Source organism: Nuphar pumila, chromosome 13 (genome assembly GCF_984573655.1).
Source record: "Nuphar pumila chromosome 13, dmNupPumi1.hap1.1, whole genome shotgun sequence".
Lineage (NCBI taxonomy): Eukaryota > Viridiplantae > Streptophyta > Magnoliopsida > Nymphaeales > Nymphaeaceae > Nuphar > Nuphar pumila.
In genome coordinates, this window is record NC_143261.1 from 4144275 (window position 1) to 4157605 (window position 13331).

Consider the following 13331-nt stretch of genomic DNA (forward strand, 5'->3'; position numbering starts at 1 on the left):
GTTAGTTTTTTGAGAACTGGCCCAGCTTGGACAGGGTATATGTTTGGCATGTTCGAACAGGTGGAAGTGTTTGATTTGTGGCCGGTTGACGGTCGAACTAAAGGATGTCCTGACAACTTCTTGATATTCATACCAACTGGGCTCGACGTTGTTGGTAGGAGCTGGTAGTGCGGTGGAATGTTACAGTTTCAAAACCCAACGTGGTAGGAGCTGTCAGTGCAAGTTTCCTTGTGGTGGGATGTTGCAGGTTCAAAACCCAATGGTAGGTTGAATAGTATAACTGGTAGGTTAAAAAAAAAAACTTATTGATATTCACAATTCACACCTACTTAGATGAGTGGGTGGATCAAGGACACCTTGGTGCATGGAACTTGTACAGTGCTCTCAAACACCAATTGAGGTGTACTACTATTGAAGGAGAGGACCAAGCAATTGTTAAAGATTTTGACCCACCAACTGGGTCTATGTAGGTAAAAAAGTTGGTAAATACTGGAGCTGAATGAATGCTAGGATGGTTAACGTAAGCACCCAACAGACAACACGTTGGCCACCACCACCTTGATTGATTGAGATGGATGGGGATGATGCAAACAAAGGCACTAAGCCTGGACGCCTGGCCCAGCATGACATATTACTTGGATCAAGTTGACCTGTAAGAAACTGAAATGGATAGTAGCGGTAGTAGCCAAGGCGAGATGATGCCATACCTCCTCGGCGGTCTCTGCCACTTGTGCCTAGGAGACCATAAGTACAAAAGTGACATTCCTCCCTTTACCAACTTTTTTGAAACGAGAACACGCGAAAAAAGAAGGCTGGCTGTCTATTTTTCTCTTTGTTTTGAGTACAGAACAGTTTCAATGTAGAGAAACATATTCCATTTCTCTCTCTCTCTCTCTCACACACACACACACACACACGCACACGCACACACACAACACTGGTTTCATAAGTGTGGAACTTGAATGCAATGGGGTTGGTTAAAAATGATGAAACGCATTAATCATCGACACTTAAGCACCAAACGCCACTTATTCATCTGCTGGATGCCAAAGTTTTGAAACGTGAACACTATTCAAATCCTTTTTTTCAAAATTGAAGTGCATGCATTGAATTATATTTACTTCTAGAAATAAAGTTACTTAAATATCAACATTAACTTGCTAAGAAAAGCAGCTAAAGCAAACGGTAACAGTAGCAGAAAGATCAAATCGCCCCTTAATTGGCTCAAAAGCCATCTCTCATGGGCAGTTTTCACTATTCCACAGTAGAGAGAGAGAGAGAGAGAGAGAGAGAGAGAGAGAGCATGTGTGTAAAAGGAGTAAAGAAGAAGGGAAGGAAGCAAATTTTGCCTCTACCTACCTACAGAAGTCTACTGCTCCCACAGCAGTCATCATCATGAACCCTCTGCTCCAAGCACTCTCAAAAGGCACCAACCCTCACCCCTTAAATCCACAACCCAATGCCGCTCCCTCCCTCACTCTCTAGCCACTCACCATGCTTTTCCAGACCACCCTTCTGCTCCTGCTCCTCCTCCTCACACCCTTCACCTTATCCAGCACCATCCCCCCAACCCTCCTTTCCCTCCTCTCCCTGAAAACCTCCCTCTCTGACCCCTCCAATACCCTTCACGATTGGAACATCACCACCAACAACAACATCAGCACCGCCTATCCCAGACCATCATGGTGCAACTGGTCCGGCATCACCTGCCACCCCCGTACATTCCACGTCATAGCCCTGGACCTCTCCCACCGGAACCTCTCCGGCACAATCCCGCCAAATATCCACCTCCTGACGCAGCTCCGTCACCTGAACCTCAGCAACAACGCCTTCGAGGGCCCGCTACAGCCGGCCGTCTTCCGGCTACCCGCCTTGAGAACCGCGGATATCAGCCGCAACAACTTCAACGCCACCTTCCCCCCCGGTTTCGATAGCCTCCTTTCGCTGTTTCATTTCTCCGCCTTCAGCAACAGCTTCACCGGCCCGCTACCCTCCCGGCTGCCCCCTCTGATCCAGCACCTCAACCTCGGGGGCAGCTACTTCACGGGCGGTATTCCGGCGATCTACGGCGGTTTTCCGTTGCTCCGATTCGTCAACCTCGCCGGGAACCTACTAGGGGGGGCCCTGCCGCCCCAGCTCGGCAACCTCACCCAGCTCGAGCACCTCGAGATCGGCTACAACGCATACTCCGGCGGCCTCCCTCGCGAGCTCGGCTCGCTGACCGCCCTGACCTACCTCGACGTCTCGTCCGCCAGCCTGTCCGGGACGCTCCCGCCCGAGATAACGAACCTCACTCGTCTCGACTCGCTGTTCCTCTTCACGAACCGTTTTACTGGCGTCATCGCGCCGGAAGTCGCCCGGCTCTCGTCGCTCACCGTTCTCGACCTCTCGGACAACCGGCTCTCCGGGGAGATACCTCCCGGAATTTCGCTCCTGAAGAACCTGACTTTCCTGAACCTCATGGGCAACCGACTCGGGGGAAGCGTACCGGTTAACGTTTCGGACATGCCAAATCTGGAAGCGCTCCTCCTGTGGAACAACTCGCTCACGGGGCGGATCCCTCCGGGACTCGGGATCAACGGGCGGCTCCTGAAGCTCGACGTCTCGTCGAACTTCCTCACCGGTCCGATTCCCGATACTCTCTGTACCGGACAGAGACTGTACCGGCTGATTCTCTTTTCCAACCTCCTCACCGGTCCGATTCCAGATTCTCTCGCGAATTGCACCACGCTTTGGCGATTCCGGGCTGAGGACAACCGACTGTCCGGCGAGATCCCGCACGGGTTCGGGTTCTTGCCCAACCTGACGTACGTCGATCTGAGTGGGAACAATTTCTCCGGGAGTATTCCCGACGATCTAAGTCGGGCGCCGAGACTGCAGTTCCTGAACATATCGAGAAACCCATTCGATTCGGTCATTCCGGATCGAATTTGGGAGTTCCCGACTCTCCAGATATTCTCGGCGAGTTACTGCGATCTGAAGGGAAGAATCCCCGAGTTTCACGACGGGTGCCGCAGCGTTTACAAGATCGAACTCGAGGGGAATCGTCTAGCCGGAAGCATACCGGAAGACATCGGAAACTGCGAGAAGCTGGTGACCGTTCAGTTCAGCAAGAACTCACTCTCCGGCCGAATCCCGCAGGAACTAGCCACGCTTCCTGCGATCACCGAGATCGATCTGTCGCAGAACTCGCTCTCCGGCATGATCCCGGAGCTGTTTGTGAACTGCAGCACGCTCGAGAGCTTCAACGTCTCGTACAACTCGCTCTCCGGCAGGGTGCCCTCGTCGGGGCCGATCTTCCAGCAGCTCCACCCATCGTCGTTCGTTGGGAATCCGGGTCTGTGCGGCGGTGTCCTCCTTCGGCCATGCCCGGAGCCCGCCGAGGTTCCGTCAGAGAATCCCTCGAGGCAGCGCCGGGAGAAGAAGACCGCTGGGCCGCTGGTGTGGATTCTCGCCGTGGCTTTCGCCGCTGGGATGTTCGCGCTGGTGGTCGGTGGCCGGGTGCTTCACAGGAGTTTCTTCGTGTACGGAATCGGCCGAAACTATAAGCGGGAGGTGAAGATGGGGCCCTGGACCATGACTGCCTTCCAGAGGCTGAACTTCACGGTGGATGCGGTGCTTCGGTGCTTAAATTCCGGTGAGAACATTGTCGGAATGGGTTCGGCGGGCACCGTATTCCGGGCAACCATACCGAGCGGAGAGGTCATCGCCGTGAAGAAGCTCTGGGGGAAGCCGAGTAAGGGGAGAATGGCCAAATCCCCCGGTGGAGTTGGTGGCGTTCTGGCTGAGGTGGAGGTTCTCGGGAGGGTGAGGCACCGGAACATCGTCCGCCTCCTGGGGTGCTGCAACAACGACGATACGACGCTGCTGCTATACGAATACATGCCAAACGGCAACCTCGACGATTGGTTGCACGGGAAGAAGGACGGAGAGACGTCGTCCGCGCCATTGGATCTGGCAGACGACGACGGCGATCCAAAGAAGGACGGTGCGGCACCCGCGGGCGACTGGGTGACGCGGTACAAGATCGCGGTGGGCGTGGCGGAGGGGATCAAGTATCTGCACCACGATTGCCAGCCGTTGATCGTACATCGGGATCTGAAGCCGAGCAACATCCTACTGGATGCGGACATGGAAGCCCGGGTCGCGGACTTTGGGGTGGCCAAGCTGCTGGACGAGTCCGATAGGTCCATGTCCGTCATCGCCGGGTCCTACGGCTACATCGCGCCCGGTATGCTTGCTTCTTCTTTAGGTTTAATTGCGCGTGTTGGAGACGGGCCAAGTTTGGTTTTGGTCTCACCGAGTCCTATTGAGGTCAACTGCGTTCAAACCAAAAACGGGAGAAACAAGTACTGGTAAGTGGTTATGGTTTCAGTGGGTCCCAAGGAGCTCAGATAGGGGACGCTGTCCCTGATCGTCTGCGACGAGGAACGTGCTGTATACCGTCCTATAGACCCAGATTTGGTCTGTACTCTGTAGTAGTAGTGTGGGTGTGTGGTTCACATGAGTCCAATTATAAAGTCAAGGGAGACAAAAGTCTCGCTCGTGATCTCTCTGGGTCCCACTGAATTTAGAACAAGGCGACCCCACCTGGGCACCGAGCAGTTACATTCATATTTGGATACAAATGATGCTGGTTATATTCAATCCCCACCGCACATCTCTCTTGGAAACCGCGATATTCATTTAAAGTGGGCCCCACGTATACCTTCAAGAGAGATGATGGAATATAACTTGATATACAATATGATGGTAACTGCTCTCCATGTGTGTCATCTGTGTCACGTAGAATGAATAATGCTGCCGTCTTCGTTTAGGATTACCACGGATAGGGTGCAATGTCATAGCACCAAAAAATGTACTGCCACATCTCCTCCAATGACACCTTGCCGGTTCAATGCAAGAACCAGTCGATTCTTTTGGAGATCAGATCAGGTGATATGTCACAGGACTCACAACACAAATTTTCTGTGCTTTGAAATCATCACTGTCCATAGCCTTCGTCTTTGTGTGATAATGACGTCAGCTTTTCTGGTGGGCCACATTGTTTTCGTAACAAATTTGTGTTTTGACGTATCACTTGATTTGACCTCGGGTTCTTAGGCCCAGGACAGGTGTTCCTCAAAGAGAAAAGGCAGTACATTGTTTTGTGCAATCACATTGCACCAGATCAGAGACACTATGTTCGAGCCAGACCGTTAGTTGGCTCGAGCCAATTATGGGTCCAACTTTGCGCAACAAAAAACCCTTAACAAAATGAGCTGATACTTTGTGTTGCAGAGTATGCGTACACACTGCAAGTAGATGAGAAAAGTGACATCTACAGCTTTGGGGTGATTCTAATGGAGATCATAAGTGGAAGGAAGACTGTGGATGCCGAGTTTGGCGATGGGAACAGCATCGTTGATTGGGTGCGAGAAAAGATCAGGACCAAAGAGGGAGTGTTGGAGGTGCTGGACAAGAAAGCGGGGGCCGAGTGCGATTCTGTGCGTGAAGAAATGATGTTGGTCCTAAGAGTGGCATTGTTATGCACATCGCGATCCCCTGCCGACCGGCCATCGATGCGCGATGTCGTATCCATGTTGCAAGAAGCAAAGCCAAAGCGGAAGGTAGCAAATGGTTGTGATGTTAGTGTCAATGGCGGCATCGGTGATGGCCGTTCTGTAAAATAAATGTTTAGTGTTGAAATATATGGGCAATTGGATTGTGGATTCTCCAGGGCTTGGGATTTTTTTCTTTTGTTTTTTTTTTTCATGTGAAGTTATTCTTGTTTTCTTACCCTTTTTTTTTCCTTTTGATCAGTCTAAGAGAATGTGTATAGGCTTTTTGGTCTTGATATGTTACTCCCATTGTATTGTGAGAATTTTTAGTAACTATTTGAGTTAAATTAATGATAGTTTATCTTTTCTTCCAAATGTTCACTGATCAAGAAAAGTAGGGGGATAGCTCCCGGTGGGATTCGAACCCAAGACTTTCAAGTTTAGTGCTCCATATGCTCTTTTACTTCTTTTTGATAGAGAAAGATAGTAAACTCTGCCTACCTTGCTTCTGGAAATTGCATTGTTGTCCTTGCTTGATTTATTTAAGCAAGCAGAGATGGCAGCATGGCTCTAGTTTTTCCATCAGCAAAGGATGGAAATTTGAGACAGGCAAACACATTTTCCACTACCCAAAGCACATCCTCATTGAGGACGAGGTCAGATCAGGTGAGTTGTGAGAACACAAATTTTGTGTTCTGAAATCACTGCCGTCCACGGCCTTCATCACTGCCATTCATTGTAGTAACAGTGGGGCCCACAAAAAGTGCTGATGTAATGCTTACACGGAGATCAAGACTATGAACGGTGGTGATTTCCAAACATAAAGACTTTGTGTTTTGACATATCACCTAGTCTTACACAGTGGAGCTCTGATTGTTTGGCAGGAGCAGTTAGTGCATGTCACCTTGTGTTGGGATGTTGCAATTTCGAATCCCAGTGGTATACAGCTGTGTAACTGGTAGGGGTCTGTCTAACCACAGCTTTCTCTGTCAAAAAAAGATCTCACCTTCAAAGATGGTGGCTGCATTCGACAGTACATCACTCTAGGGTAGACATTCATATCCGTAAAATTTATATGATCAATTTGACTTCATAAATGCATTCGGCACTTTTTCTTTATCAGGAACATGATAAACCCTAAGTCTATTTTGGATTCAAATGAATCCATTAGATAACGGATCTAATTTTTAAAAAGCCCAAATAAAAACTCTAAACTAAATTGAATCCAAATGAATATTTATGGACATAGGTCTTTTGCTCTGCTCCTGCATCATTATTCTTAGTGTTTTTTAAAAATGTAAATATTAGAGCAAGGAAGTTGATATACTCTATCTCAATTCAAACAATTTTAAGTGTTTATGCTCAATCTAAACCGTTAAATGTGCTTATTATTACTTATTTATTAAAAAACAAGCTTTCTTTTTAAATTTATTTGATGTAAATGTAAATATTTTATTATAAAAATTTACTACATTGTTACCCGTTGATTTTTTTTTACCTCTTTAAAATATACATGATTAATCAAATACATATTCTCTATTGAGTAAACAATAACAAACACATGTAATGCTTAAGATAAGCATAAAACACTTTAAACTATGATTCTTGGATGGTTCTAACGGTGACCTAACAAAAAAGAGGACATGATAATCATATATATATATATATATATATATATATATATATATATATAGAGAGAGAGAGAGAGAGAGAGAGGTTGGTGGTTGTTCAATCGTTAGCTACTCAACAAAAACTCGATTAAGCTGGCCATTGGATCTTATTTAAATCTAACAGCCATCAATAACCCTACTTAAACCCCAAATTTTAGCATTGTTTACCCTTCCGCCCCCATTTTTGCTCTCTCCTCCATCTCTTTCCTTCCTCTCCTCCCCTATCACGCCGAGGCTGCATGCTCTCCTCTCTCCCCCTCACACCTATCCCTCCTCCTGCAAGCAACCAACTTATATATGTGGGGGAATGGAAACCCTCCCCAATGATTTTTTTTTGGTATTTTTTTTTTCAAAATTCTGACCATACAGATTGATTTATTTTAAACCAACACTTGATCATGAATTTTGAATAGAAAAAATGGTATTTTGATCCTAAAAAATTTATGAAAATTGTATGCCGTTGATTTTGAATTATAAAAATCCATCCATGCATCCCAATCAAATGCTTCAAGAACTGATTCTTATAAAAACAATCATAAAGATCACATATATGTATGGTCAGAATTTTGAAGAAAACAACAAAAATCCAATAAAACGCCTATTAGAGAAGTTTGGAAGTGTTTTCCATTAAAGATGTTTTCATTTCCTTTTATATATATATATATATATATATATATATATATATATATATATATATATATATATATATATATATATATATAGAGAGAGAGAGAGAGAGAGAGAGAGAGAGAGAGTTGACTACATTTGTCAAACTCATCTCTCTCTTTTTTTTCAGGCATGACCCTCCATATGTCGAAACGAACTTAGGGATGGCGGTGGACCGGGGGAAAGCGGGGCCCCGCCTCGCCCCGTTTGGACCGGGGATGAAGGGTATGAAACGAGGTTGGAGGCGGGGATGAAGGTTAAAATCCATCCCCGTCCGGGGGTGGAGGCGGGGATGGACGTGCACTTTTCCCCGCCCTGCCCCGTCCCTGCCCCGATCCCCGCCTCATCCCCGCCCCGACCACTTTTCCCCACAATATCCCCGCCCCGCCCCGCCCCGCCTCATCCCTGTTTGAACCGGGGATGGAGGACATGAAACGGGGATGAAGGCGGGGGTGGAGGATAAAATCCGTCCCCGCCAGGGAAGCGGGGCGGGGCTGGAGGATAAAATCTTGAGGCGGGGTGGGGGTGGAGACCTTGTCCCCCGCCCTGCCTCATCCCTGTTTGAACCGGGGATGGAGAACATGAAACGGGGATGAAGGCGGGGGTTGAGGATAAAATCCATCCCCGCCAGGGAAGCGGGGCGGGGGTGGAGGATAAAATCCATCCCCGCCAGGGAAGCGGGGCGGGGCGGGGCTGGAGGTTATAATCTTGAGGCGGGGCGGGGGTGGAGACCTTGTCCCCCGCCCCGCCTCATCCCTGTTTGAACCGGCGATGGAGGACATGAAACGGGGATGAAGGCGGGGGTTGAGGATAAAATCCATCCCCGCCAGGGAAGCGGGGCGGGGGTGGAGGATAAAATCCATCCCCGCCAGGGAAGCGGGGCGGGGCTGGAGGATAAAATCTTGAGGCGGGGCGGGGGTGGAGACCTTGTCCCCCGCCCCGCCCCACTGCCATCCCTAACCCAACTGTTACACTGTTGGTACTTCAATCATGTTTTTCAGGCATGACCTGTATGTTGGGTCTGGGTTGGAACATCAACAGTTTATGTGAACAAATTTCATTTGTTTATGACTTCGTCCTTTCCGACATCCTATGCACAGTAACTTGTTCAAACTTTAACCTAAAAGAATTCCTAACGTTTCATATTCAATATAAGTCATAAACAGCGTGGGTGTGAATGACTTCCTTTTCTTTTTAATCTGGAAAAGCAAAGTTAAAGTTTGCTATGCCGCAGGAGTTTATACAAGTGTACCATTGGGTTTTGAACTTGCAACGTCCCCAACACAAGGTGACATACTAACAGCTCTTACCAGACAAGCGTAGCCCCCTCCTCGGTTGGTGATGGTTGTTCACAGTTACTTGGTTGCAAACTTGCAATTATCCTTTTTTTCGTTGTTGTCAGTATCGGTGCTTATCGGCCAATACATGTATCGCCAGAAAATCGATACCATACTGACCTGATTAGATGCTAAATTTTTTAATAAATAAAAATAGCTTAAAATCAAATTTTTATATTACTTTAATGGCTTTAACATTTGTAACGTTCTGATTGACACGCGTAATATTTTTAATTGTTTTTTTTGGCCGATTCAGAACAATTCACTCGAGAATCGGTATCGGCCGATTCACCCAAATCATTGGCCAAACGATACGGGTCCGATTCCAATACTGACAACATTGCTTTTTTTACTCGATTCCAGACCCGTTAAGATTCAAAGATGCTTTGTTTTATGGGGAATAAATTCAATTAAATTTCCATACCGAAAATCATACTATAGCATCACCAAATCAGAGTAGGTTCTTGATTTGATTACCTATTTTCTCATAATTTAAGGGGGTATTTTTCATAACACATAAATGAAGAGGTTGCATATTCAACCAGCACTTTAATAGAATTAAAAGCTGAACCATCCTGTTTGCACCTCTAGGTAGTGTTGCAAATGGGTCACATCTGGCTAACCTGAATCTTGATCCGATCTCGAAGGGGGTTACAGATTCAGATCCAATTTAAACGCATGGTATATATATAGCTCCAGACCTGGATATGATGTGACCCCCTCAGACATTGGATCCGTAGAAAGTCGGGGTAGTATTAGTATATTGGTTTTTAGTTTAGGAAAGAAATTCTTTAGATTTTCAAATGTTTATACTATTTTTTATTTCCTTTAATGAATTTAATCCAATGATGTTTTAAAATTTAAAAAAGTTTTAAATTCTCTGGATAAATACATGGCCGATAAATTAAGTTTTATAAGACTTCACTGTACTCTTTTTGAAGAATGTTGACAACCACAAAAAGGTGGATCCTGCCATGTTTTATAAGATTCCAGATGATATGATTGGTTCATATATGATTCTCTCTTGTTGTTTTTTTCTTTCCGATTGATCATACTCTTTTGTGAGTAGAACAAATCTCACCTCATCTTAGCCAACCCGACAAGGTGTTGGGTTATAAGAAGGTCATGGCTTACATATATGTGTCCTATCTCTTATACATGACAGGACTACTCGAACACGAACCCATACCCGTACCCGTACCCGTATCCAACAATTGGTTATCTAGTTGGATATGGATAAATCCAAATGGGTTGAATATCCAACCCCTTGACAGCCCTATCTATAGTTTGGACCAAGGTTGCCAAACTAGGAAACCGAAGCCAGAAACGATATGGAAAGCAGAAGCGAGAATCAATGCATTTTAAAATGTATAAGAAGCGGGAAGCAAGAAATAAGTAAAAAACAATATAATAATTGAATGAGAATAAAAATGGAATACAAATAAAACTAAAATAAAAGTGACAAATCTTAAATTTCAGGATTTTTTAGTGTAAGAAATACATTTTTAACAAAATCTAAAAAAGACGACTGCCAATTTAGAGAAACCACATAAAAGTGTGAGAGAAAACACATAAAAAACTTGAAAAACAGAGTGAGAAGACATATAAAAAGAATAGATAAAGTGTGTGAAAAGCATAAAAAAAGCGTGAATAGATTGAATTCTCATTAATTAAGTTTCGAAAGCGTCGCATTTTCGATAAGCGAGATTTCCACCTACCTAAGAAGCTTTCAGTGACACTCTCTCATTTGAGAACACTAATTTTTCTCATTTTCTTCGTCTTCTTCTTTTTCTTTTTTCTTTTTAAAATGTTAGGATTCGGTGATAGGCATAAATTTGCAGAGGGAGAGAGAGAAAGAAGGGTGGTGGATGCCTTATGCAAAGTAAGGATTATTCTCAAATTTTAATATTAATTTCTGTTTTCACTTGGTTCCCCAGCATGTACAAGTTTCACACTATAAAGCATTGGGGCGTTGCTTTATAGAAGAAAGCGGACTCGAAACATTTGGTACTTTCTGAATGTCATGCAAGGAACCAATTTCTGTATGGTCCTGTCTCATTGTTTTCACGTCCAACAAAATGTAGCTCATTTGGTAGATCAACCCCAACGGTCCCACTTGAAGGAGGCAAAACAGAAGCTCATAAACATCCTTCTCAGCTTTTTGCTTTGACTACCCCATGACTTTCCCAACCTAACGTCCTTTGACCTTTTTTTTTTTTTTTTAAATAGTGCGCTCAGCTTAGCGAGTTCATTGACCTAAAATACCAGTCACACTTGCGGGCAGGAAGCTCACTTTACTTTAATTTCATGACAAGGGATGCATTCGAACTTGTAACATCTCATCAACTTGGTGACATTCATGAGTTTCTCCTACCAGAGATGACGGGGAGACATCACTGATCATGAAAGAATTTTTTCCACCAACATAGTTTGTTTTGCCATGCTATTAATCGCATGTGGATGGCAGTGGATGGGAAAAAAATAGGGATTCATTTGAACCCACTTTGTTTGGACTGGGGATGAGGGACATAAAATGGAGAATGAATTGAGAATGAAAGTGAAAATTAAAACCTGTTTGGGAATGAAGGCGGGGATGGACTTACTCTTGCCCCCACCCCGTCATTATCCCCAATCCCCGTTAATGAAGTTATTAATATACCTTTATATTATAAAATCTTTATATATACAAATTTGTCGCTAAAATCCGTAATATTTACGAAAATAACGACGAAAAAACTTTCGTCACCAAATCCGTCGCTAAATAACGATAGCTTAGCGACGTCAGATCTTTGTTACAATACCTGCGGCATTTAGCGATGGATTTGGCGACATAGGTTTTTCCGTCACTACGTAACGATGACGTTAGCGACATAAATATTTCGTGGCTAACTGGTCATGTAAATTTGCAATGGAGTTACGACGGAAGTAGGTCGTCGCCAAATCTGTCACTAACACTACAAAAAAATGTTGCTAATTAGCGACGAAATTAGTGAGGAAATTTTTATGTTGCTAATCTGTCGCTACTTTTCAATTTAAACCGTCCCTTCTAAGGCGCGAAATTTTCCCTCTCCCCCGTTCAAAATTTAAACTGATGTGAGATTTAAACTGTTCCCAAACAAGCGTTCTTGTGAGCAATTTTTCTGCCTCCGTCCTGATCTTCCCCTTCGGCCCCATCGAAGCCCAGGCGTCGAGGAGGTCAAGCGACCACTGGCAATTCCGCAAGAGGATGCTACCAGTGTTTAATCTGATCCAGTTCTTCTGATCGTAGATCATCTCGTTCCACCCGTGCATCAACAAATTGGAGTTTTTGTAGCGATCCCAGGGGAGCTCGAAGACCATGTCAGTAAACATGGCGTCGTTGTCCATCCACCAGAGGAATTCGACCTCCAGGTGCGAGAGGAGGAGCTTCCGAATCAACGAGAGCTTCACCTAAAAGCCGGCCATCTCGGCGTCGAGGAGGGCCATGTTGTAGAAGATCTCGATGCCATGGAGGTGGCAGTAATCGATTTTGTTCTTGATCGATTTCAGAAGGTAATGGTCGCCCATCGGGTTTTTGCATGCCTTCGACGATGAACCGGTGACGAGAAGGACTCGGGCCTTGCCGGGGGAGACAAAATTGGGGAAATGCGGGTGGCGGGCGATCCATTCTGACCTCTGCGAGTCCAGATCTTGGGGTTGAGGGAGTACGGCTTGCTGGGATCCAATGGTGGGTCATCTTTTTCCTCCGCCGCCGCTGACGAATCGGTCCTAGTCCGGCCTATTGCTGCCGGAATATCGCATGACAGGGAGCAATTTTTTAAATTTTTTTTTATTTAGCGATGGATTAGTGACGGATATTATCTATCTCTAATTTAAAATAGTGACAGACTCGCGACGGATCATTTTTGTCACTAATCCATCGCAAATTAGCGACGAAAGTAGCGACAAATAAGTTTTGTCGCTACTTTAGCGACAAATAAGTTTTGTCGCTACTTTAGCGACAAAAAAATCATGATAGAAGCTATCCGTCTCTTATTTGACGCTAAGTTGTTTAGCGACAGATTAACGATGAATTTAGGTCGTCGCTAATCCACAAGTTTCTTGTAGTGATGGGACCAAGATCTTATATGTTAACCTTT

The 13331-nt window shown here is 45.3% G+C and overlaps 1 protein-coding gene across 1 annotated transcript; it reads left to right on the forward strand.

Moving 5' to 3' along the window:
- The first annotated feature begins 1494 nt into the window (after positions 1–1494).
- LOC149817569 (uncharacterized) lies at positions 1495–5691 on the forward strand. Its single transcript, XM_089985448.1, has 2 exons — positions 1495–4231; positions 5281–5691. Exons 1-2 carry the CDS (start codon positions 1495–1497, stop codon positions 5670–5672), a joined length of 3129 nt encoding a protein of 1042 aa, XP_089841574.1. The 3' UTR covers positions 5673–5691.
- The last annotated feature ends 7640 nt before the right edge of the window (positions 5692–13331 follow it).